Here is a 24863-nt window from a genome sequence, read left to right as displayed (position 1 = left end):
AGCCAAGGCTCCGCTGCGAGCTGCCCACGAGGGGCCCACAGACCGAGTAGTAACAGAAGCTGGAACCGCCAAGTCTGCCTGTGTGTAAGCCTCTGATATAGTCATACGAAGCCATCTGGCCAATGTTTGTTTATTGGCTAGCCATCCTTTCTTGTGAAATCCATAGAGCACAAATAAGCAGCCCGATTTCCGAAAGGAACTGGTCTGGTCCACATAAATCCGGACCGCACAGACCACATCCAATAAGGCCTCACCTGCCGAGAGGTCAGGTGACTGTAAGGCCAGTACAATAATTTCCTGATTAATATGGAAATTAGAAACCACTTTAGAAAGAAACTTGGGGCGAGTGCGAAGCACAGCCCTGTCCAAGTGAAATATCAGAAAGGGGGGGACGACAGGAGAGTACCCCCAATTCTGACACCCTCCTGGCAGAAGCAATAGCCAGGAGAAAGAGAGTCTTAGCTGTTTACCACTTGAGAGCCACCAAATCTAGTGGTTCAAATGGAGGGCCATAAGAACAACCGCCAAATCCCAAGGAGCCACTGGGTGGACAAAAGGGAGATGAATCTGGAGAACACCTTGTAGAAAGGTGTGGATATCCGGGAGTGGAGCTATCCTTTGTTGGAACCACACTAACAGGGCGGAGGCATGTACTTTCAACGAGGCCAGGCGAAGGCCCAGGTCCAATCCCACTTGAAGGAATGACAGAATCCTGGAAATACGAAACACCTGAGGGTCGTAATCCTGAAAGCGACACCACTGGAAATATGTATGCCACACCCTGTGGTATATCCTGGCCGAAGCAGGTTTACGCGCTCGGAGCATCGCGCCAATGACTGAGCTAGAGAATCCCTTGGACCTTTAGGATGGATGTCTCGAGAGCCATGCCGTCAAAGACAGCCGATCCAGGTCCAGGTAAAGGCAAGGACCCTGAGGCAACAGGTCCGGTCGTTGAGGCAACATGAATGGAGTGTCGATGGAGAGACTCCGAAGATCTGAGTACCAATGACATTTGGGCCAGGCTGGAGCCACCAGCAGGACTGTGGAAAGAGGTACGCAAACTGGAAGGTCCACCTTACAGACAGAGCGTCCACCAAGCTTGCTTCGGCATCCCTTGTTCTGGACCCGTACACTGGTAAGCATCCTGAATGTCCAGGGATACCATGTAATCCCAGGTTCCATAGCCAGTATGATGGAGCGTAAAGTTTCCATCCTGAACTTGGGCACCCTGAGGAACTTGTTCAGAGATTTGAGGTTAGGCCAATGAGACCCATTTGGCTTCTGAACTAGAAACAGAGTAGAATAATAACCAGTCCCTCTTTGAGATAGTGGAACTGGTACAATTACCCCTGCTTTCAGCAAGGACTCTATGGCTTCCTGGATCTGTAAGGCCCTGTTTCTTGTCGGAAGAAGGGCTTGCACAGAAAAACTGGTGGGGACGTCTTCGCTGGAATGAGAGAGCGTACCTATGAGAGACCACTTCTTTTACCCAAGCATCCTTGGTGGTTTGACACCGCCACTGGGTGAACTGAAGAAGTTTGCCTCCCACTCTGGGATCCCCCAGAGGGAGGCCCGTCCCATCAGGCTGAGGGTTTATCCTCTTGACTTGGAAGCGGGCCTGTTTCTTAGGCTTGGTGGTTGTTTTGGTTGCTGATTGTCTAGGGAAAGACTGTCTTTTGGATTTTTCTTGAGGACGAAAGGAAGAGGTTCTAGCCTTGGAAGGTGCAGATGCTGATTTAGATTTTGCCAGTGTGTCTACAATTTTGTCCAGGTCCGGGCCAACCAATATGTTGCCATTGCAGGGCAAAGCCTCCAGACCGTTTTTAGAGTCAGCATCTGACCTCCAGGAGCGCAGCCACAGGGAGCGGTGAGCCGACACTGCCGCGGCCCAGACTCTGGAGGTCAGTAGACTGGCATCCAAAGCAGCCGCATCTCTAATGTGGCCCACCAAAGACCTCAGAGTCTCAGGAGTCTCCTTGGGGAAAGTGTCCTCCAGAACATTTGTCCAACCTTCTATTGCCTTAGCCACCCATGAGATGGCCATGAACGGATGGGCAACCGCTCCTGAGAGAGAGTAAATCGATTTTAGGCATGTCTCCACCTTTCTATCTGTAGAATACTTCAAGGAAGAAATGGAAGGCATGGGTAGCGTGGTACTTTTTATTAAGCGAGTAACGGGAGAATCCACCGCAGGAGGCGATTCCCACTTCTTACAGTGCCCCTCAGGGAATGGATAACATAAGGCCAAACACTTTTGCGGCTGATACCTCTCACCAGGCCTCTGCCATTTGGTCTACCAGCTGGTCAGAGAGAGGAAAAACTGCCGAAGTCACCTTTACCTGTTTAAAGTGAGGGTATTTGGATTTAGGGGAAGGTTCGTCATCTTCTTCTATATCTAGTATGGCTCGGACCACCCGCACCAAAGCTGGAATATTAATACTTTATTTAGGCTCCAGTGTAGAGGAAATCGGAATCAGATGCATCATCCAACGAAACCTCTGTATTTGATAGTTGTGTAGACTGGGATGACAATACAGGGCGTTTAGATGCCGTCTTAGGTCTTTTATTCTGTAACATGGTCTGAAAGGCCATAGAGGAAGCTGCCAAACTCTGAACTGAACTAGATAAAACATCCACCCAGGGTGGCTGCACAGCTTGAGGAAGTCCCTGGAAGGGAACAACAGACTGTTGTGATACCGAAGGGGATGGCATATATGCAGTAATCCCTGGTAGGGAGTTACAGACTGTGGTACAGGAGTAGACTGCAAACAATGCGGGATACCCTAAGAGGGAAGGATGGTTTGTTGAGGTAACCCCATATGAAGCAAAACAGCCGGGACTGCCAGGTGCCCAAGGGGGATAGGGTCCCATTGTTGGGGGGGGGGGGGTTTGAGGGGCCAGGCAACTGATAGCACATTACCCATTCTGAGATAAATCCTCCTTACTCACCCCTGCAGCACACAGCCTGCAGGATAGCAGTGTGGGTGCAGCATTGTGCTCAACCTCCTGGATGGAGATTTATATATATGGATATATATTTATATATATATATATATATATATATATATATATATATATATATATATATATATATAAATAATGTGTGTGTGTGTGTCAGGTGCAGAAATATTGGGACATTGACAGAATTTTCATATTTTGGCCTCTATTCACCACCACAATGGCTTTGAAATGAAACAAACAAGATGTGCTTTAACTGCAGACTTTCAGATTTAATTTGAGGGTAATTACATCCAAATCAGGTGAACGGTGTAGGAATTACAACGGTCTCTATATGTGCCTCCCACTTTTTAAGGGGCCAAAAGTAATGGGACAAAGTAAACAATCCTAAAGCTGCATACACACACAACGATTTTTTTGAACGATTATCGTTTAACAAAATCGTTCACTTTCTGAGCCAAACGTTGAACGATTATCGTTCATGCGCGTTCACGTTTGTAGTTCAGTCAGACTTGTCATCTGAACGATTTTCATTAAGGGAATATGCAAAAATCGTTTGTAGTTCAAAAAAATCGTTCATTACACTTTAAAAAAATCTGACAGAAAATCGTTGGTAATAAAATCGTTGTGTGTGTATGCAGCTTAATGGAGCGTACACACGGTCAGATTTGTCAGACTTGTCAGATGAACGATTGAACGATTTGACCAAAGTTTTGAACGATTTTTGACTGCATTAAAATGAATGGAATCGTCCAAGTCTGACTGCAAACCCATCAGATGTCAGATATCGTTATCTGACAAACGGGAACGCGCATCGTTGATCGTCCGTCGTTCAGGCATGTCAGATATGAACGATTTTCCTTCAGATATGAACGACTGAACGATTTTTAAATCGTTATCGTCCATATCTGAAGAAAAAATCTGATCGTGTGTATGCACCATAAATCTAACTTTCACTTTTAATACTTTGTTTGTTCGGTTTATTGTGCCAAATCGCCACTGACTTGTGTTATTACTCCAACCACGTTACTGGGCTGCGGCTTGTACTGTACTTGGCAGAACATAATCATGCCGCGCCATTACCCACTCCCAGCGTCCCTACAGGCGTGTGTCATCCCAACTACAGAATACCGATAAGGCATCAACTAATATACATGGCTGGTATCGATGCCTGCATACCTGTAGTCTGGACACAGCAGAGACAGACCGTTAGCGAGATTGAAGGTAGCTGAAGCATTTCCTGTGCAATTGCAGTTATTAGCTGCCACCAGAAGAGGGCAGCACTGCAACTACAGCCCTGTTGACATTATGATTGTGGCAGTCGTATATCACACCCGTCACCAATGACCATAGTGCTTTTTATATAAGTCACTGATAAAAGGATTGAATATTATTTTACAGTAGGAGATATATTATGCCTTTGTAAGACACAGAGGGGGGGGGGATTCAGGACAAAACTACATCCAACTAAACGTCACCGCACATTACGGTAACTCAACATCGCCCCCTATTTGCTGTGAGACAAAGAAATTAGTAAGAAAAATGCGTTCTAGCTTTGAATGCAGAGGTATTTAGTCACTGGGCCTGATCAGTCCATTGCGTCACGTCCTGTCGGGGATGAAGCTTGTCCTGAAATTAAAGCAATTTTCCGTCTTTGTGAAATGACAGAAATGTTAAAAAAAAAAAAAAGTTTTATATAAATTCCACCTCTCTCTGTTTTGACCTTTTCACATTCCGTACATTAGTGTTTTACGTTCTGCTTCATATATTAAACACGTTTTTTTTTCCCCTCCTCCCCAAACAGAGAGCGACAGATAAAATGCCCGAAATGTGACAAACACTTCTGCAGAACCAACCATCTCAAAAAACACCTCAACTCTCACGAAGGGAAGAGGGACTTTGTGTGCGAGAAGTGCTCCAAGGCTTTCCTCACCAAGTACCACCTCACCCGCCACCTGAAGATCTGCAAAGGTCCCAGCACGGCGCCCCTCACCGACCAGGATGAGGAAGAGGAGGACTCTGAGGAGGAAGAGTTACTGAGTGCAGACTGCAATGTGTTTAGCACAGACGGACAGCTTTCATCGCACACGTGACATCAGGGGGCGCTAACGCTATTTATTTTATTTATTGTGTGCACCCGTCTTGTGCAACAACCAAAACAGGGTAAAGCTCTTGATCACACGGAGGATCACAACCATGGACTTCTAACGCTGGTCGCCATCCTTTTCTATAAGGGGCCTCAGGTGTTAGACCTGTGTACATACTGAGGAAACTCTATAAATAAAGACCATGACAAATCTGGGACTTTCTTTTGGAGAGCTGAGGGCTTTTTTTTTTTTTTTTGCAGGTGCTCCTCATGTTTTTTTCTCTGCACTTTATGGTAATAGCTTTCATTTAACCAACTTAGGCCCTCATTCAGAGCCACTCGCTATTTGCGGTCGTTCGTTCTAAAACCGTTCGCTGTTTGCGGTCTGTTCACGCCTCTATGTCTGAACGAGCGAACAAAACTTGTGTTCGTTTTTTGGAAAAATACGCCCCCTGGCCGCTCGCATCCTACGTCATGTCCACTATTTATTAGATTAATCGAGTACATCGACAAGGGTATGAACTGCTCGCTATTCTTGGGGTTGGTGTTTGCTACCACAATTTTGTGAGCAGTTCTGACTATAAAATAACCCAGTGACGCTGCTGTATTAATTATGCACACCCATAAAACGCCCGTTTTGACCTTTAAGCACGCCTGCGTTCTGATTTCCACTCCCCATTTTCAAGCACCTTCCCCTGTTACCACCCACATACGCCTCTTTCTGTCATTCAAAATAGCAGGCATTCGCTATTTAGCGAGCACATGAATTTCGGCCGCACTGACTGGTTAGCGCATGCGTATAACGATCCGTACGCATGCGCAGTTGGGCTAACATCGCTCGGAACGAACGAGCGGCCGCTTACGAGCGGCTCTGAATCAGGCCCTTAGTCAGTACTTTAGAATATATAGGGCTAGATCCACCCATGGCAGCATTGGTGTGTTTGCAGGGCTGGACAACTCATAGCCAAATGGAATGGCCAAGCATTGTGAATGCACATAGAGCTAGATCCAGCAGTAGCCCAGAGTTTCCCAAACTCTGCCGTAGATGTATCCACTGTCGATATAGGGAAATGGTATCTGCGCATGTTGTGTGCCGATACCGATGCTCCCCATGTATTATTGCGGGATGAGGCAGTAATTGACATGTGCCCGTGTCATTATCGGCACTGCTATCTACAAGGCAGTGCGCCGATATTTTGTAGGGCAATGTATGAACGGTCAGTGCCCTATTACCACAGCAGGGACAGCGCAGTCACTGCTGCCGGCTTCAGGGGGCTGTACGTGGGATCTCGCGATGCTTGTGAGGTTCTGCCCAGTGGAGCCGGCCGGGAAGGGAGACACAGCGCATTAACACTAGGCTGATACGCTGCGTACTCAGGCAGGGATCGTCGGAGGGGGGAGCTTTTACTGCCCCGCTCTGGCAGACGAGATGTTAATACATCTCATCTGTGCCCCATCCTGCTTCACCTTGGTAAAGAGGCAAAGTAGGAAGAGTTATAGTGGCCCCCTACAGGCCAGGTTTTAAGAATATCCATGCTTGAGCACAGGTAACTTAATTTGTACCTCATAACTAAAAATGGCCTGGATATTCTTTAAAACCTGGACTATTGGGGTGCCTTGAGGACTGAGCTTGGGAAACCCTGGTGTAAGGACACAGGAGAAGATGAGAGACTTTAGAGCTCATTAATAAAGGGAATGGGATGGTAAATGGTTAATTTGGCAATAAAGGCCCCTTAGGAGGTCACCTAATTAATACATTTTATAGTAAGGACCTTGTAGAGGACAAGGGGTCGTGGGTTGCAGATGGAAGGCATTCTTTACTGTAAGAGCGGTGAAGGTGCAGATTCCTTGTGTCCTGGTTGCAAAAATCACTGACAACTTAATGATTGAGTGGATTTCTTTCTTTCATGTAATGGTAGATCAATACAAAACAGTGGCTGCTTAATGGTATTTCACAGGTGCTTGTAAGGGGAGGGGTTTACTCTGCAACCCAGCCCCCCAGACCCAGAGTAGGTGCTATTATCATGTATCGTTAGGGGTGCTGGCCTGGCACTTAACCATATATTTGCAAATGTATGAAACAATTACCTCTGTTATGTAGTATTCAAGTTTGTCTGCTGTTTTTTTGCAGTGTGCTGGGGGGAAACCCTTTTTTTCTTTCCCTGTAGTATGTAATGGTAGATGTAACTATATTTCGCAGAGGATATTACGGGAGGAATGTGTTCGGGCGGGAAGGAATACACCTCTCCTCTCCCCCATGTCAGACTGACGTGGGAGCAGACATATTTTTTTTTTTGGGGGGGGGGGGGGGGGGAGGCTTACTTCAGATCAGTGTTTCTCCAACATGGTCCTCATCTCATGGTATCCTAACAGTGCATGTTTTCCAGATAATCTAGCTGGAGCACAGGTGTTACTAATTACTCCTGGGGATACCTTGAAAACATGTACTGTCAGGCATCCATGAGTACCAGGTTTGAGAAACACTGCTTTAGATAAAATCAGGTCCATCTCTTAGTTTTATTTATTTTTTATCAATTTGGAAGATGGCATTTTGGAAAGTTCCACCATTAAGGTGCAGATTGGTAGAATCAGGAATTGTTGCATCTACCACTTGGAATCCTCTAAAAATTGCAGAACTCCCCCTTTGTACAATAGCACCACATATGACCACTGTACTTCCCTATAGTCACCAGCAGAGGGCGTAGTGAGATACATTAAGGTCACTTAAAAAATCCACATAAAACTTTTTGCTTTCTGTGAAGTTTTGTGGAAGGTTGTGACTATGAATGAAGAATTCATGGCTCCGGACTGTATACAGGACCAGGCTGGCAGGATGCTGACCTCCAATGCATGCCAACGTGTTCCATAATTGATCAATGGTGACATCCTACTGGACAAGTGTGTTCCTGAAATCCAGGTGCACAGAGGCACTAGTACCTGGTTTCATTTGGGGTGCTGCCGCCCTATAGATTAGCTCAGCATATTAGGAAGCAGCTACAGCCCCATTCCCTACATCCCAGGGCCCACCGGAGGCATCTTGGGATGAAGAGTTGGGTGGGGAATGTTCTAAACAGGAGCAAAGGGATAGGAGTAGACTATTGAATGGGCGACTAATCCCTACTGCCAGGCCCGTGAGCTGCTGAGAGGAGCCGATGGGGCTGCCTGACAGATGTGAAACTGAACTCCAGCCAGGAAGTGAGAGCTGTATACGGGGCTGTTAGTGTCACACGGCTTCCATACATCACTGTATATTCATAATCCAATACAGATCGGCAAATTGTCCTCACATTGCACCGTGTCAATGATATAGCTCTATGGACAGACAGGTCAGTGCTATAGTTGCCCATGGATCAGAAAGTCAGTCCCTTGTGTAGTTACACAGGGACCCCTATGCACCCCCTCAGTTCTGACCGGTGGTGATGCTGCTGGTACAGAGGGATTTACCAGTGCATCCACGTCATGCTCAGCTGGTTTTTCCACCATCACAGCCGCACTGGAGTAAATACACAATTAACATGTAAAGATCCATCAGGCTTAGGCTACACCCGGCCCAGTGCCATCTCCATTACTATGCTGCCACTGGGAAGCTTGTAGAATACTGTGAAGGAATCGGTCATACAGGTGGTCAGTGTACACTGCTCAATTTACACAGCGGTCTACTCTTCCAAATGTTATTTTTGTCATTGCAGAGAAGTGTTGACAAGTGGTTAAAATAAAGCTCCATCACCTGATCGTCACCCGTTCACTTCCTCATTTATCATAATGCATAATGTTCTCAAACTCGGTCCTCAGGACCCCAAACAGGTCATGTTTTCCAGGTCTCCTCACAGAATCACAAGTGAGATAATTAGCTCCACCTGTGGATTCTTTTAAAATGTGCGAGTGAGTAATGACTGCACCAGCTGGGTGACCTGGAAAACGTGAGCTGTGTGGGGTCCTGAGGGCCAAGTTTGAGAACCACTCATTATGGGATCTATTTTATTAGCTTTTCACTTGTGCCCATTAAGGAGTCCTTGTGTACGGAGCCTTATAGCTTCCTGCAGGGGACTGGTCATAGTGCATATTCTATCACACCATCTAGCCAACCAGAGGAGTGTCAGATGGGCACTATAACCACTAGCATTCATTCACTCACTGCTTTATCAATGACAAGGGAACGCTGATCCCATCTCACAGGAGGGATTCAATTGCAGTATAGACTATTCTATGACACTTACTCCAACTCTTCAATGGTGGTATAGGCCTCCTTTGGCACTTCAGCTGCTGTGGAACTACACATCCCAGCATGACGTGACTTAGTTTTGCGGTTAGGGCAGCATTTTTCAACCAGTGTGCCATGAGCGGTTGTCAAGTGTACCGTGGCGGTCAGCTCAGCACAGTTGTACTGTAGTGTGTTTTATTCTTGAGGAGGCCAATGTGTGTGTATATATATTTTTTTATTTATTTTTTTTATGTGGAAGCCAACGTGTTTTTTAATTTGTCGTCACGCATGCCGCATCGCCGGTTAGTGTGTTTGCAATATTAAAATCTTATGTAGTGTGTCTTGAGATGAAAATCATGGTGTTAGGGCATGCTGGGATGTGTAGCATGAATATTCAGTAGCCACAGGTACCCAGATTAGTGCTGAAGTCGAATTTCTGCCCCCATAGGGGCAGACGTGACAGGACTTGCTGCTCATATCCACGACCAATTGGCACAATTACAAACAAACACGTTTCAAAACTGGTTTATTGTACGTATATAGAAAAGGCAAAAAACAACTCCACTGTTTGAACAGAAGAAAATACTGTAAGTGCTTAAAATCGGCAGGAGGTTAACACTGGAGTGTCCCACGGATTCTACAATATTCCACTACAAATACAAAATGATCCTTCAAGTGCAGACAGAATGAGGTCAGTGTGTTTTATACCAGGGCTGTAAGACGCAGACAGAGGAAAGGATGGGAGTTACTTAGGGGGGCGGCTGGCCATTCTGCAGTAAGGCACTTTCTAAACCCTTCTGCCAGAGGTTATACCCTCCTACCTGTATGACACTGAACCGTAAGATTTATAAGGTATAGAACAATCCAAAGCTAATAGAACACACTGTCAAAAGCACAAAATGACAGAACAAGCGTCTCAAACAGGCGACGGCCCAGCTCAGAACTCTGCGTTGAACGGATAATCCTTGTGCTTTATGGCTCTGCAGATGGATAAAAAATAAAATGGAAATGTAGTTTTATGAGGCGGTCATCATGTCATATCCATCCTAACCTACCCCTCCCAGTAATCACAACCTCATGTAGTAGAATGGTTTAACATTACTCCATGTCTAATTCAGTTTTTATGGGTAAATAGTTATTAATGATCCAGCAAAATGTGATCTTTAAAGTCTCCATTGCAAACTAATTTCAGACTGTGCCAACACTACATGGGTGTGAGTATGTAGAGTCCGCTGTAATTAGTGTGCTTGGCTATTTCAGCCACAAAGCTCCATAGGCAAACATTAGCATGTCCCGTACCAAAGAGCACAACATGGCACTGCCACAGGTGCCACCTTTCCAACAAGTCAGGCTGCCCAGTTTCAAGGATCGGGGTTTCCGCAGCTGTATTAAAGGTTCAGATCATTATGCGTAATGGCGGACATCAGCAGGACAGGCATAAAGCACAGCACCCTTCTACTCTGCAGACGCACAATCCCCACCTTGTGCGTCACCATCTGGCAGTCCAACAAGACTGGGTTTGGTAGAAGCCGGGACGTTTCCTGCCCCTATGCATAGGTCTGGGTCGTTCTCCATGGTTAGGCCTGGGGCCCTTAGTGCCAGTATCTGAACACTACAGCATACAGAGTTTAGAGAACAGCATTGCGGAGGCCCATCCCCGTAACAGCATGACAATGCACCATGCTACGACCATGAAAACATGGCTTGCTAAGTTGTGTGGAAGAACTGCACAGACCCCCTGACCTCAGCCGCATCAGTCACCTTTGGGACAAACTTGAAACGCAGACTGGGAGCCCGGCCTCATCCAATAGCCTTCAAACAAGAGGAGGCTGTACTAGCAGTAGAGGATGGGGACCAACTTCATATTACTGACCATGGCTTTAAAATAAGCTATTCAACAAGTACATATGGGTGGGAAGTTTGGGTGTCCACATACAATACAGGGCTAAAAGCATCTGCTGACTAACACAATAGAGAGGAGAATCGGATCTGCTCAGCAATCAATCGGCCCCAAGTTTATACTTACGAGGATAATGCACAGACCCGCCAGCCCCGGTCGAAGCTGGAGATATCCTTCATTTCATCTGGGGACAGCTCGAAGTCAAACACCTGCACATCAGACAATACAGACGTCAGTGACCCAGCCGATGGCACAATAAGATGCTGCGGCCCAGCCAGCATATCCCACCCCCACCTGCACATCACAGACAATACAGACGTCAGTGCCAGATCAGTGACCCAGCCCATGGTACAATAACATACTGCAGGGTGAGTGCGGCCCAGCCAGCGTATCCCACCCCCACCTGCACATCACAGACAATACAGACGTCAGTGCCAGATCAGTGACCCAGCCCATGGTACAATAACATGGTACAATAACATACTGCAGGGTGAGTGCGGCCCAGCCAGCGTATCCCACCGGTGTATCACCGCAATACAAGACACCATTGTCACACTGTACCTGAAAGTTCTCTTCAATGCGCTCAGGGGTCACAGATTTTGGGATGACGACGTTGTTCCTCTGGATATGGTAGCGGATTAGGACCTGTAGCGGTATATTAAGAACTATAGTAAGTACCGGATATCTGTAATAAGACTTTCCAACTTCATTTCTAGGTAAGCCCTTCAGTACACAGCGCAGGATTACATTCATGGCATAGCTCCCCCAATACCAATGCTGCACCGTGTTTGGCAGCCTAATATTAGGTCACCGCACTTGTACATAAGTAAATTGTTCCAACACGCAGCTGCGCATATCACGGATAACTGCAGGAGCGCAACAGCGCTTACTTTGCTGCAGACAGTTACGTGCGTATGAGATAATATGCGAGGTTCCCATCATGATGCTCTGCGGGTACACGTCCCCACTCTGTCATGGCGGCACATTGCCAGCATGGCACATAATGGACTTTTGTTAAAAAAAAAAAAAAAAACACCCAACACATGGGAAAGAGAAGAACTACGGGAGGTATGACAGATGATCGCACTCTCTGGGTTATCGCAGCGTATGGCCCCAAGGTGACAACATGTCCAATAATACCGCTATGGGTGGGAAGCAGATCATTATGTATAATATGGATACTGCTGTAAGATAGCCACCAGCCTGTGTTCCGTCATCATCTGACCCCAGGGGTATTGGAAACAATATGGCCGATCGGCCCAAAAACCACACATTCAGGCAGGACACGTGCGGCTAATTTAGATGCTATGCCCCTATGGCTCAGGCTGATGCGGGAGGAGCGGCCAGTGTGGTTTCTATAGAGCAGATGTAAGTGTCCCAGGTTGCACTCACCTGGGCGGCCTTCTTTTTGTGTTTGGAAGCGATGGCTTTGATTTTCTCATCCTCTAGAAGGGAGGGATCTTCTGGCTTAGCCCTAATAAACATGGAAAAAATTAAAAGACAAAAATTTAAGAAGTTATATATTGGACAATTACATCTATAGATCTGCATATTTAATTTACTGTATTTATTTTTAAACTTCACTCTGACACAGAAGAGGAGGAAAGAGCCCAGCAATAAAGGATAACCAACTGCAGTGAGAGACTAAGCTGGCTGCTACCATAATGGCCACTGGAGTCATAGGTAAGCGTTAGGCATACTCTCAATCAGTGAATGCATGCCAAACAAACCGGGTGGAATAACCACTTGCCTGGCGTTTGCAGCCACGCTGTGCGTAGATAGTTGCAAACAAAACGACAAAGTCAGAAATGCACATTGGGCAGCTGCCAGGTTATCTTCCAGCAGCCGCCATTAGCAGAAGGATCTCCCGGACCCTCTGTATCCCTGCTACCTCCCCCAGTGTCTTGTGTTGCCGATCAAGAAAGCCCAACAGAACCCCCCCACCAGGTAGCTGCAGAGAAGAGCAGCCGCTGGGGAAATCAAATTTGCGAAGTCCAATAGATCAATGACCGAAAAAAAAAAAAAAAAAAAAAGCTAATGGTCATTTTATTGGTTTAACAAAAATAAAAATATATAATTATATATAAAAAAAATATTTTTTATTATTTTAAATTATTATTAGGTCAAGAACATTTTTTTTTTGTTTGTTCTTTTTTTTTTTTTTTTTTTTTTAATATACTTTTTTATTAACTTTCAAAGTAAAGAACACAATATGTATTACACAAAAAGATTAGCATTAAGCATTTCCAATATCAATTGATAAACTAAGCAAATTTCTAGATAATACTTAAAATAGATCTCTTTAAGCCACATATATGATTCAAAATAGAGAATAGGTATATTAACATTATATAGAACATCTTGACCATTACCTTGGTCCAAAATATTAGGTAACCTAAACGTTATCAGTATTCAGTTAGGCATTAATGTTATTATCTAGAATAATTTAACGCTAGATTATTTGGAATATCAATATATATCAATGATCTAACACACTACATAAAAGAAAAGACATGACACATGAGGGAGAAGAGGGGAGGGAGGGGAATAAAAATAGCATTGTCAGTTATTAAAATCTGTATTGAAGTAGACTTCCTTATCTAATAAGTAATTCTTCAGATTTAAGAGATCTAAGTATGGTTGGATTAAGTAAGAGGAATTAGAAGATAGAAGATAGCTTATCTATATATTTCGTATCTTAAGAGGAAGCTATATTTCTAAGCAAAAACCAATCTGTGTTCTCGAATAATTTGATAATCTGATCTTGTGTCGAGCTTTCAAGAGTATTAATGTAGGACTCCCATTTATTGTAAAATCTTTCCACTCCTTTATTTATGTCCGGCAAGGTTGATCGCCTGTCATAATACATTAGTTGTAACAACTTTTGCTTAACTTCTCTAAGAGAGGGCGAAGATCTACTAATCCAGTGTATTAATATTACTTTCTTCGCTATCGTAATTATACATATGAGTAGTGGGAGAATATTATTTTTATGAGGTCCTAAATCCCACTCTTCAAAATTAGCACATATACAAGCCACTAATTTAGGTACCAGGTTGAGTGTAAATAAGGTATTTATCATTTGAGTAATTTTGTTCCAAAATGTCTTAATTATACCACATTCCCATATACAATGGATAAAGGTAGCTTCCGTTATATGGCATTTAGGACAATTTCCAGTCTCTGATGCTACCATGTGTTTGCGCTGTGCTGGAGAGATATATGCCCTGTGAATCGTGCGCATATGTACTTCTTGAAGATATGATGACTGCAATTTTCTTAATATAAAGTCAGTATGACCAGTTAAATCATCAAGAGATGAGATAGTTGGAGCATCCTTCCGCCAAGTATTATACAGTGAGACCCACTGGACAGCAGAGTGATCATTTACTAAATGTTTATATAACATTTTTATTTTAAATGGTATTCTACATATCAATTTGAACAACTGTTGAAGAGGTGTAGATTTTCTATTTTCTTCAGTTATCACTGTGAGTGATCTGATGAAGTGTCTAGTTTGCAAATACATAAAGAAATTTTGTTTTGGCAATTTAAATTTCTGTTGCAATTCCCTAAATGACAATAAAGAACCCCCAGGATCGAAAACTTTGGAAATGTTAGAAAGACCTTTTTCCTTCCATTGAAGATAATTAGCATTAGACAAGGAAGGAGGAAAAGCTGGGTTGCCCCATAAAGGTATATAATCAGTATATTGAAATTGACTTCTTAGTCTCTTATTAATAGATATCCAAGAAAAGTAGGTGTCTTTAAAAAGTATATTGTTTAATATATGGAAAGGAATATCTTTACATTTAGAGTGTAATAACGCTCCAGGAGAATAAGGTAAAAATAATTCTTCATCAATTTGTTTATCGGTGTATGTGCCTCTTTCTAATAACCAATCATTTATATATCGGAAAAATATCGAGAGAGAATAGTTCTTTAGATCTGGAAGACCAAATCCACCCTTATCGTTAGTAGTAAACATTTTTGGTTTCGCTATTCTTGGGCGCTTACCTTGCCATATAAAGTAATTGAAAGTTTTAGATAAAGTTTTAATATCTTTTTGGGTAAGACCACTCGGTAACATCTGCATTAGATAAAATATTTTTGGGAAAATTATAGTTTTTATAACTGCTAATCTACCTAATAGGGATAAAGGTAAAGATTTCCAATTATCTATTAATGATTTTATTTTGTTTATCATTGGAGTGTAATTGGCAATATACAGCTTTTGTAGATCTGAGGTAATATGAACTCCTAAATATTTAAGAGTAGTTGAGATCCCATTAAAAGATTTCAAAATGGGCAGAGTTTCAAAATATGTTTTTGGACCACTAGTTGGCATTACTTCGGACTTATCCAGATTCACCTTATACCCTGATATGTGACCAAAGGATTGTATAATATCCATCACTTTTTGAAATGAGGTATGAGGATTTGTGACAAAGAGTACCATATCATCCGCAAAAAGTGCGATCTTTAGGATGACTTTACCGATTGCTATTCCCTCTACCTGTGGAGATGTTCTCAAGGCTATAGCCAATGGTTCAACCGCTATTGCGAAGAGGAGCGGAGAAAGAGGGCAGCCTTGTCTTGTTCCTCTTTGAATTTCAAACGGTAATGAAATATATCCATTGCATGACACTTGTGAAAGTGGTTTCGTGTATAATGTTATCAAAATATTGATGAAAGATGCTGAGAAGCCAAATTTACTCAAAGTTGAATAAAGATGTTTCCATATCACGAGGTCAAATGCCTTCTCAGCATCAAATGATACTACCATGCTAGGAGTAAGGGACTGAGGTATTAAGGTGTTGCACAGCCGCCAAGACCCTCCTGACATTTACCACAGAATGTCGTCCTGATATAAATCCTGATTGATCTGTATGTATGATTTGTGGGAGTATATTCTTTAATCGTTCTGCAATAATTTTCGTTAGAATCTTATAGTCAACATTGAGTAAAGATATCGGCCTGTAAGAACTTGAAAGTGATAAATCTTTCTTGGGTTTGGGAATAACTATAATGATTGCAGAATTAAAGTAAGCAGGGATAGAGTTAGTAGTGATAATGTGGTTATAAAAGGATACTAAATGATCTCCAATCTGTGGAAGTAGGATTTTAGAAAATTCAGTTGATAGACCATCCGGGCCAGGGGCTTTAGAGGATTTCAACTGTTGTATAACCCCAGTGACCTCTTTTAATGTAATAGGTTCTACTATTGTATCGGCCAAGTCTTTAGTGATCTGCGGAAACAAAAGATCCTCCCAACCAATAAATTCACTATCTTTAGATTCTAATGTGGTAGTATTATTTGAGTAAAGTGTAGCATAAAAAGTTTTCATCACTTCTGTGATTTCATTACTAGAGGTAGTCAGAGATCCATCTGACATACGCAGTGGGTGAACTACCATTGGCTTCCTCGTTCCCTGTAATAGGTTAGTTAATAGTTTTCCAGACTTATTGCCAAATTTGTGAAATTTATAGTTGATTAGAAACAGATATCTGTCTCCTTTATTTTTCATATATTCCTCAAAATGTGTTTTGGCTTCATTATATATTAATTTAGAAGGGGGAGTTGGATTAGATTTGTATGTCTGATATGCATTAGTGAGTTTAGTCTGTACATCTGAGTATGCATTAGCAATCCGTTTATTTTCAGCTGAAGTATAAGAAATAATATGTCCTCGTAGGACCGATTTTGCTGCTTGCCAAAATAATGAAGGATTCAATTCTGCATGGGAAAGGTTATTATGTTTATAATCCATCTAAGCCGAGATCAGCTTATTTCGAAAAGTGATTGATTGTGAAAGATATGTAGGGAATCTCCAATTACGATATAGTCCTCTATCTGTTTTTGTCTGAATAGATATCGATACCAATGCGTGGTCGGATAATACTATAGATTCGATGTTTGTTTCTATGACTTGTGGAAAAAGAGAGTTAGAAAGTAAAATATAATCTATTCGTGATAATGTATGATGAGCAGCTGAAAGACAGGTGAAATCTTTTTCAGTAGGATTAATTGCTCTCCATACATCAATTAGTTGTAGCCTGGAAGCTAGTTCTGGAACTCCCAACTTGGGTAATGAAATTGGAGAATATGTATTATGTGAGCGATCTAAAATTGGAGATGATATGAGATTAAAATCTCCACAAAGTATCAGTGATTTTGGAGAATATAATAATAACTTAGTAAGTATGTATTGAAAAAAAGATTTCTTATAAATATTTGGGGCATATATATTGCAAAGGATATATGTGATTTCATTTAGACAAATTTCAGCCATAATATATCGGCCTTCAGGATCTATGTTCACCGAAATTACTGAGAAAGGAATAGATTTTTTGGCTAAGATAACTACACCTCTTGATTTAGAATTAAATGGAGCAGCTGCAACTAATGTCCAATTTAGCATTTGTAATTTCTTAGTCTCTTCTGCTGTCAAATGAGTCTCCTGAAGGCAAGCAATATCTATTTTTTGTTTAGAAAGATACATGAGAATTTTACGTCGCTTCATGGGTGAATTAATTCCTCCTACATTCCAAGTTCCAATTTTTAACGTCATGTTATCTCTAAGTAGGTAGACAATGTAAGTCTATAACAAAAAGGTTTATAATCAAGTATACGCATATTAATTATGAATCGGGGAGGAAGAAACACAAGGGAGGACGTACAAATAGACAGAGACAAGGGAACAAAAAGGCACATTGTATTCCAGAAAATTGCTGAAATATTAGTTATTTCCTTAAACCACAATATGCAAGATAGAATTTGTAGTATTAATTCCACAATCAGTACTTTAGTTAGTTAATAGGACTCAACAGAGCCCCGTGCCATAACCTACATAAATTCAAATTACATAAGAATATTAATTAGAATATATATCTCTAATTTACCTTTAAATATGTGACAATTAGTAACAATATGTGCAAGTTATATATCAATTCTCATAACAATAAAGAATATATGTTATTCTAATTTCTTTCAACTAATTCTAGTAACATACATGAATTAAGTGGCTAGATTTTCATAACCACACTTATTCAAACCTTGCAAAACCAGATTCTTCAAATTGTTCAAAATGAACAAATTTTAAACAAGATATTCTCTAATAGAATATCAATGTGTTTCAGGAGGAGAGTCAGAGATATCTTGTGCATTAGCGTCCTTTTCTTCATCAAGATAAGCCATAGCGTCAGGAGGATTAGTGAAATCTTTGTAGGTGGATCCTTCAAACAATCTTAGTCTAGCTGGATAAACAAGAGCAAACTTGCGCTTGTCTGCAACCAGTCTGGAACAGATTGGAGAAAAAGCCTTTCTGGCTCTGGAGAGTTCTACTGAATAGTCCTGGAATAGGAAAAGTTTCTTGTTTTCCCAAATTATAGGCATAGTTTTCTTCTTAGATGCCGTCCAAAACGCTTGCTTGTGTAGATAATTGAGACATCGAAACAAAACCACTCTTGGACGGGATGTAGAAGAACTAGGATTATGACCTAGTCTATGAACTCTTTCTACAACTAAATCACGGCATTCCTCTTCAATTTCTAGTATCATTGGCAAAGTGTTGCGAACAAAATGTGATAATTCTGAGCCTTTAATGGATTCTGGTAGACCAACCAATCTAATATTGTTTCGACGAGACCTGTTCTCCAAATCGTCTATTTTATTCCAGAGATGGTAGTTGTCTTGTTCTAATTTTTTAACTGTGTGTTTCAGTTGGGAAACATCTTGAAAATTTTCACTAACTCTTTGTTCCGTCGCAGTAACTCTGTAACTTAGGTCTTTCAATTGTGAGGTAATATCGGATACTGCCTGTGATAGAAGTGGGCCCATGGTCAATTTTATAGCTTCTACAACATCATTGTAGGTAATAGGGGTGTCTGATATTATGCGGTTTTGCTTGGATGATAGTGAATCTTGCGGAAGTATTGGTTTTTTAGCTGCTGGTAATGCAGAGTCAGCATTGCTTCCCGACGACATGTTCGTCTCAGCTCTCCGTTTCTCTTGTCTCTGCTGTTGTGGTTTCAGCGGTGTTGAAGTTTGGAAATATTTTTCCATAGGAATTGAATATACAATAATACTTAATATTCTTCCTTTTATTGATTATTATTTATTAGGAATGTGGTATAGCAACGGTGCTCTGTGAAAGAGGTAATTACTACATCTAAACTGGTCTCAAATCACACTGAATGAGTGAAATATTAATACCACATGAATATTAAAGGAAGTATTAATAGAGTAAGTAAATGCTTTGGGACCAGCCCAGCATTAACTTTACTATAAGTGAATGATGAATGTCTTTAAATATCCATTGGCAATGGGGGGGGAAATAAGTTGTTATTAATTCTTCTGAGTCAGGATGTGTCCCCAAATGAAGGCTCTTAATAGTGAGGTTTTGTTCTTAAAATGGCGGGCGTCTGTATTGAAAGTCACTGAAAATAAACATCTATAGCAGTCTTGCTGTAGATCTAACCTCAAGTCACCTTTGCCAACCAGGATACCCCTTTATGTACTCACAAGTCCCCGCTTCGGGTGTCTTCAGGCTAGGAAGAAAATCGGCAGCGCTGTGCACTTCCAAACAGCCGCGCTCACCACAGCCGGAAATCGAGTCCGCGGCTTCTGTCTCTGCACAAGGCCTCTATTGATCGCGGCAATCAAGTGTCGCGGGGAGTGGATCCGACCCCTCCACGTTCTACTGAGGATATACCCGGTCCAGTATCAACAAGGTATGGCTAGTCAGACGTCTCCGGATCTCCGGTAAAGCTTTAGTTATCGGGAGAGCTCAGAAGCGTGCGTCCAGTCAGGCTCACATCCAAGCCACGCCCCCCTTGTTTGTTCTTTTTAAAATAAAAATAGTGTTTGAGAAGTAAAAAAAAAAAAAAATAATATGTCCTTGACCTAATCCAATCACAAGAAAGAAAAAATAAACAAAATTTAAAAAAAAAAAAAAAGTTTTGGGGAAAAAAAAAAGATTGTCAGTTAAGTCTCTTTACTTCCCCCTATTGCATGATGAGGGCTTCACCAAACTACCTACGGTATGAAAATAAATAAAAAAAACAAACACAGCCAGAACAGATGTAGCCTAACAAAAGCACAAAACTACTAAACTGCGATGACCACTAGGGGGCACTGCAGACACACAAAAAGTACTATGGGATCTTACATAAACATAAGCTATAGAAAACTTGGCACACCTATAAATCCATCAGTCATTCTTAGAAGTTATTTCAGACTCACCAAGGTCGATCTGGGGAACCCAGGGGACTGTAAGCAGTCACCACGATGCCCTTTGACTGGCAATAATCAATTAATTTGTTCTGAGTCAAATAAGGATGGCACTCAATCTGTAATAGAAATAAAAGTCAGCCACCATTAATGGATTTTGTTGGAGAGATACCACCTGATATAGACCCCGGCTGAAGAGCACACAAACAAAGCAATACAGTAAGTAAAAGCTGCAGGGGGTAAGTAGGGATTGGACATCGGAAGAAAATAAATTGAAACGCAATGTTTAGTTAACATTTGATGCCATGGAAAGGTGAGCAGCCGTGTACATGCAGCTCTGAGACCGGATGCAGTAACCGAGCATTCGCTCATCTAAATTCTGTTACAGCTTCAATAGGGACTTCCCGTATGTCTATTTTCCCCCAGGTACTCCCAGCAGGTAGGGGTGAAGCCAATCACCCCTGACACAAATTCTATGGCAATTAAACATTTGGGGTTGGGTGGAGACAGACAAAAAATAAAAATCACAAAATAGACTGTAAAAACGTTGACATTGGAACCAAAACATCAATGTTCTGATGTTTTGACATTCGATTCCCATCTCTAAACGTTTAAGTATCAGACAGTTTTCCTTTGCAATATTAATAAGGCAGACATTAGAGGAGGCCACTTACCTGATTGACAGCCGGTTTGTACTTTAGACCTGGCTTTTTCAGAAGTTCCTCAATCTGGCAGTGGTTAAAGTTTGAGACACCGATGGCTTTCACCAGCCCAGCATCGACAAGTTCCTCCATACCCTGATATCATATTAATACATACATTATATAAAATCACACATGACTTAATTGGAGAACCCCTTTAAATTATTAAGCCACTAGGTTAGCATTGTGACGTGCCCAATTACACAGGACTGCAGAATGCAATGTTACACCTGTATCACATAATAGACAAGCCTACAAGGTGCCTTTATTTAGATCAGTCTGTAGCCACCTGGGACTGGAGAATGACCACAGCCCAATGCCATAGCTGTACCTACCTCCCACGTTTCCAAAAAGTGCGTGTCACTTTCTAGCACCATCCCCTGCTCATCAATGGGGAAAAACGCATCTCCAGCCTGCAAAGTACAAAGCAAAGGCTTCAACTTCTAATTTAAATGGACATTACAGGTAAAACCACAGCACTCCCATGCTGGAGAGGATTGATGGCGAGATGCTGTTCAATCTGGTGTATAGCGATCAGTGTGCCGCCTGCGTGATCTGGGTATGGTGCCCAGAGAGCACTGGGTCCCACCGATTCATGGCACTCACCTAATGCACATTAATTGGAAGTTACAGTTCACAATTTTAATCCTCCTGTAGTTGCTTAACAAGCGTAAACCCAGTAATACATTTTATACTTCATCACAGTCCGTAGTCAGTCACTGGGAGAACACTTATGGAAAATTCAGACCCAGAACTGGTGCCAAGACACGTGCAAGGTATGGCGGACGGACAGGTCCCTGCATTTTTCCTTCTTCATTTTCTCACTTCAAACAGTGACAGGAAATCCCAGAGATTATGATGAGCAAAATATAAAAAACAATGCATTACAAGTTCAGTCAAAAAGTAAAACCTGTAAAGCTGGATACACACTAGGACAACGGATCAAACATCCGGCCGATCCGCCATCCTATCCGATGATTGGCGAGAGCACACACATTTGTCAGTCATGAAACGTCAGGCCGGCGATTGATATCACAACTGGACGGGCGTTTACATTTGCCCGCCCAGTTGGGATGTTAGATGTCAGTCACCGGCGGCCTGCGCAGCAAGGAGTATGTGTGGTCGGCTGACCTCCCGTACACAGCGCGATGCACTGATCTACAGATGTGCCCAGCTAGTTTGTTGCTCCATACAGCCATGTAGCGTGCCATGCATCTCGTGCCACACAATGTTTAACTGGAAAAAAAAGTCATATCGTGTAATAAAACTTTGTCCACCAGGTGTCGCTTTTCCTAAACTACACAGCGCATGCGTCAGATTTCCAATGCATTTTCTGTATCACCGCCCGATGATTGACTGACAGAAGCTATGATTCGGTATACTGTAGTACAGCATTATGGTCATGGAATCTGTGCTGTAGAAGAATGTGTAAAAGTATTAAATAACAGTACAGTGTGTGAAACCTGTACTTGGGACAAAAATATATATTTATATTTTTTTGTCTCATGGGCTCAGACAGGGGTCACAGGCACGCACAGGTTTCACTGAGACGTGATGAATGTGTTTACATGTACTATACTAATATGGCATGACTCGGTAGCGTGAGTGTCTTTTATGCAACTTTTTACCTTCAAATGCGTCTGAATCATACAGCGAATTGATAATACAAGCAGCTTCTGCTGATTAAAATGATATGCAGCATGCCTATATTCTGTGAGCCAGTGTGGGTGTATCTGCACGTGAAACGCTACATTACACTAACAGCGACTGTAACACTAATGTAGTGATTTGCTTGAAGATACACCCGCACTGGCTCACAGAACATAGGCATACTGCATATCATTTTAATCAGCAGAAGCTGCTTGTGCCAATAAGACATTTTAAAAGGTAAAAAAGATGCACAAAAAGACACTCGGCGCTACAGGGGGCCCGATTCTGACCCGCTCACGAGAGCTGAGCGCTCACTAGCGGGTCGATGGTGCACAAGTGCGCATGACGGAGGGAGCTCCGTCGTGCGCATGCGCGAGACCCGGCGAGCGACAGTCGCTCGGGGTCTCGCACCAAAGGGGGCGCGCTGTCGATGGGGAGTGACAGCATGCCCCCTTTGGTGGGCGTGCCAGGGGCGTGGCTGCCAGACAGAGGCGTCTGGGAACGCCTACCGTCTGGGTCCGGCCCCACTGACATCACTAGTGATGTCAGTGGGAGTGATTTTGGCTCTGATAGGGCCAAAATCACTCCAGGGCTTGCAGCAGCGAAACCCTACCGCAGGGTCTCGTCGCAAGCCCGATGGTCGCGATGGTCTTGACCATCGCGACCATCTTTTTGGCCGCTCGCATATGCTGTGGGTGGTCACCCACAGCTATGCCCGCTCCAATGTTAGGTAGGAGGGCCCTGACTCAGAGCGAACGCTCTGGTCAGAGCTTCCGGCTCTGAATCAGGCCCAGAGTCACACTCCTGCGCTATGTGTGGAGCAACTTGTAGCGCACGGAGAATAGATGTATGTGGACACATCTCTATTACTGTGCTGCAAAGTACCTGTCCCCAAAAGTGACCCTACAGTAGATGCATATTACTGTCCAGTCCCAATAAAGAAGCCGTACAGTAGCTAACATTGACCAGAAGATGCACACTAAGCATAACAATGACAGAGCAACTGAAGTTCAGTTATTTGAAGGAACTCTACTGCACTCTAAGGATTTCTCTCAACATCCCACCGCAGTACAAATTTCAGTGGAGCACTCGCCACCTAGAGGTTAAGCAGTGTATTACATGCCATGGTAGCGTTCCCACTAGATTCTTTCAGTGGGGCGCCGCGCCCTGCCCTATTTCTGAAGCACCCTGCACTCCAGCGCAGCACCCCGCTGAGACAGCCTGTGGGTCGCAGTGTCCCGCCGGTGGCCAAAACAGCGGCGCAGCAGTCACCGCCGGTGAACTGTTGCCGGGCGCATGCGCCCGGCATCCATTCACAGTGACCGCAGCGCTTGGGGGCTGCCCGGCATGTCTGTAAGGGCCGGGTACGCCCCCAGGAGTGACGAAAAGGGGACTCGTAATAAAGACACACCCCTTTTCTTTGGTCACACCCCTTTTGGGCCGAAGTGCTTCATCTCTAGGTCCGGCGCCCCGCCTGCTGCCGGACCTAGAGTGAACACTACCATGGCTTATCTTTCGTTGTAGAATACCACAGTACAGCCATCACGTAACGTTCCATGGCGTGACACAGGAGGCCTGAATGGCGCGCTATGAGCAACAAAGTAGCTGGGCCCAACTGTATATGCCATCAGCTGTGCTGCACAGCCGACACGATAGGTCTGTGAAAGTTGCTCAGACATATCGTCTATACACAACCACCGACGCATACACGATATATCGCCCGTTCTATTGAACAGCTGATATGTCAGCCAGTGTGTACCTAGCATAAGACACTTATGTTCTGAATTCCTGAGTGCATTCTAGCAATGTGATATTTATCAAACTAATTTGTAACTGTCGTTATCACGCTGGTGTTCTGGTTATTAAACAACCGTAGGAGTCGCTGCAAATCTAACATCCATAAAGTCTTAAACATTTGGCATTTGTTAGTAATTAGATTAGGAGTCAAGTCACCGCTCACCATGCAGACAGCAGGAATGTTTGTTCAGCCCACAAATGGATGACCGGTCCATTGTAGAAGCCACATTCCCAGTTGCACAGCACGATTTGCCTGTGCGCCCCTCACTGAGGCCACCTGGTGCTGCATATTTTTGTATTACTTTAAAAAAAGGGGCAACAGACATGAGGAAGGCGGC

The 24863-nt window shown here is 43.2% G+C and overlaps 2 protein-coding genes across 3 annotated transcripts in view; one reads left to right on the top strand and one right to left on the bottom strand.

Annotated features, from left to right (window-relative positions):
• The window catches only part of PRDM4 (PR/SET domain 4), a 31546-nt gene extending 24469 nt beyond the window's left edge, over positions 1–7077 (top strand). For both annotated transcript variants that reach the window (XM_088459278.1, XM_088459277.1), the window contains exon 11: positions 4763–7077. In XM_088459278.1, coding sequence (XP_088315404.1) covers positions 4763–5051 — 289 coding nt within the window. In that variant the 3' untranslated portion in view covers positions 5052–7077. The remainder of the gene's footprint in view (positions 1–4762) is intronic.
• A 2677-nt stretch (positions 7078–9754) lies between these two features.
• The window catches only part of AKR1B1 (aldo-keto reductase family 1 member B), a 31232-nt gene continuing 16123 nt past the window's right edge, over positions 9755–24863 (bottom strand). The window contains exons 4-10 of the mRNA XM_088459293.1: positions 21414–21491; positions 21052–21174; positions 20390–20496; positions 12538–12619; positions 11707–11790; positions 11272–11354; positions 9755–10225 (exon numbers count right to left, since the gene is read on the bottom strand). Of these exons, the coding sequence (XP_088315419.1) occupies positions 10183–10225; positions 11272–11354; positions 11707–11790; positions 12538–12619; positions 20390–20496; positions 21052–21174; positions 21414–21491 (600 nt within the window). The 3' untranslated portion in view covers positions 9755–10182. The remainder of the gene's footprint in view (positions 10226–11271; positions 11355–11706; positions 11791–12537; positions 12620–20389; positions 20497–21051; positions 21175–21413; positions 21492–24863) is intronic.

The sequence above is a fragment of the Taudactylus pleione genome, unplaced genomic scaffold (genome assembly GCF_031769625.1).
Source record: "Taudactylus pleione unplaced genomic scaffold, aTauple2 ptg000903l, whole genome shotgun sequence".
Classification (NCBI taxonomy): Eukaryota; Metazoa; Chordata; class Amphibia; order Anura; family Myobatrachidae; genus Taudactylus; species Taudactylus pleione.
The sequence above is the reverse complement of the archived record's forward strand: the minus strand, read 5'-3'. Positions and strand labels throughout refer to the sequence as shown.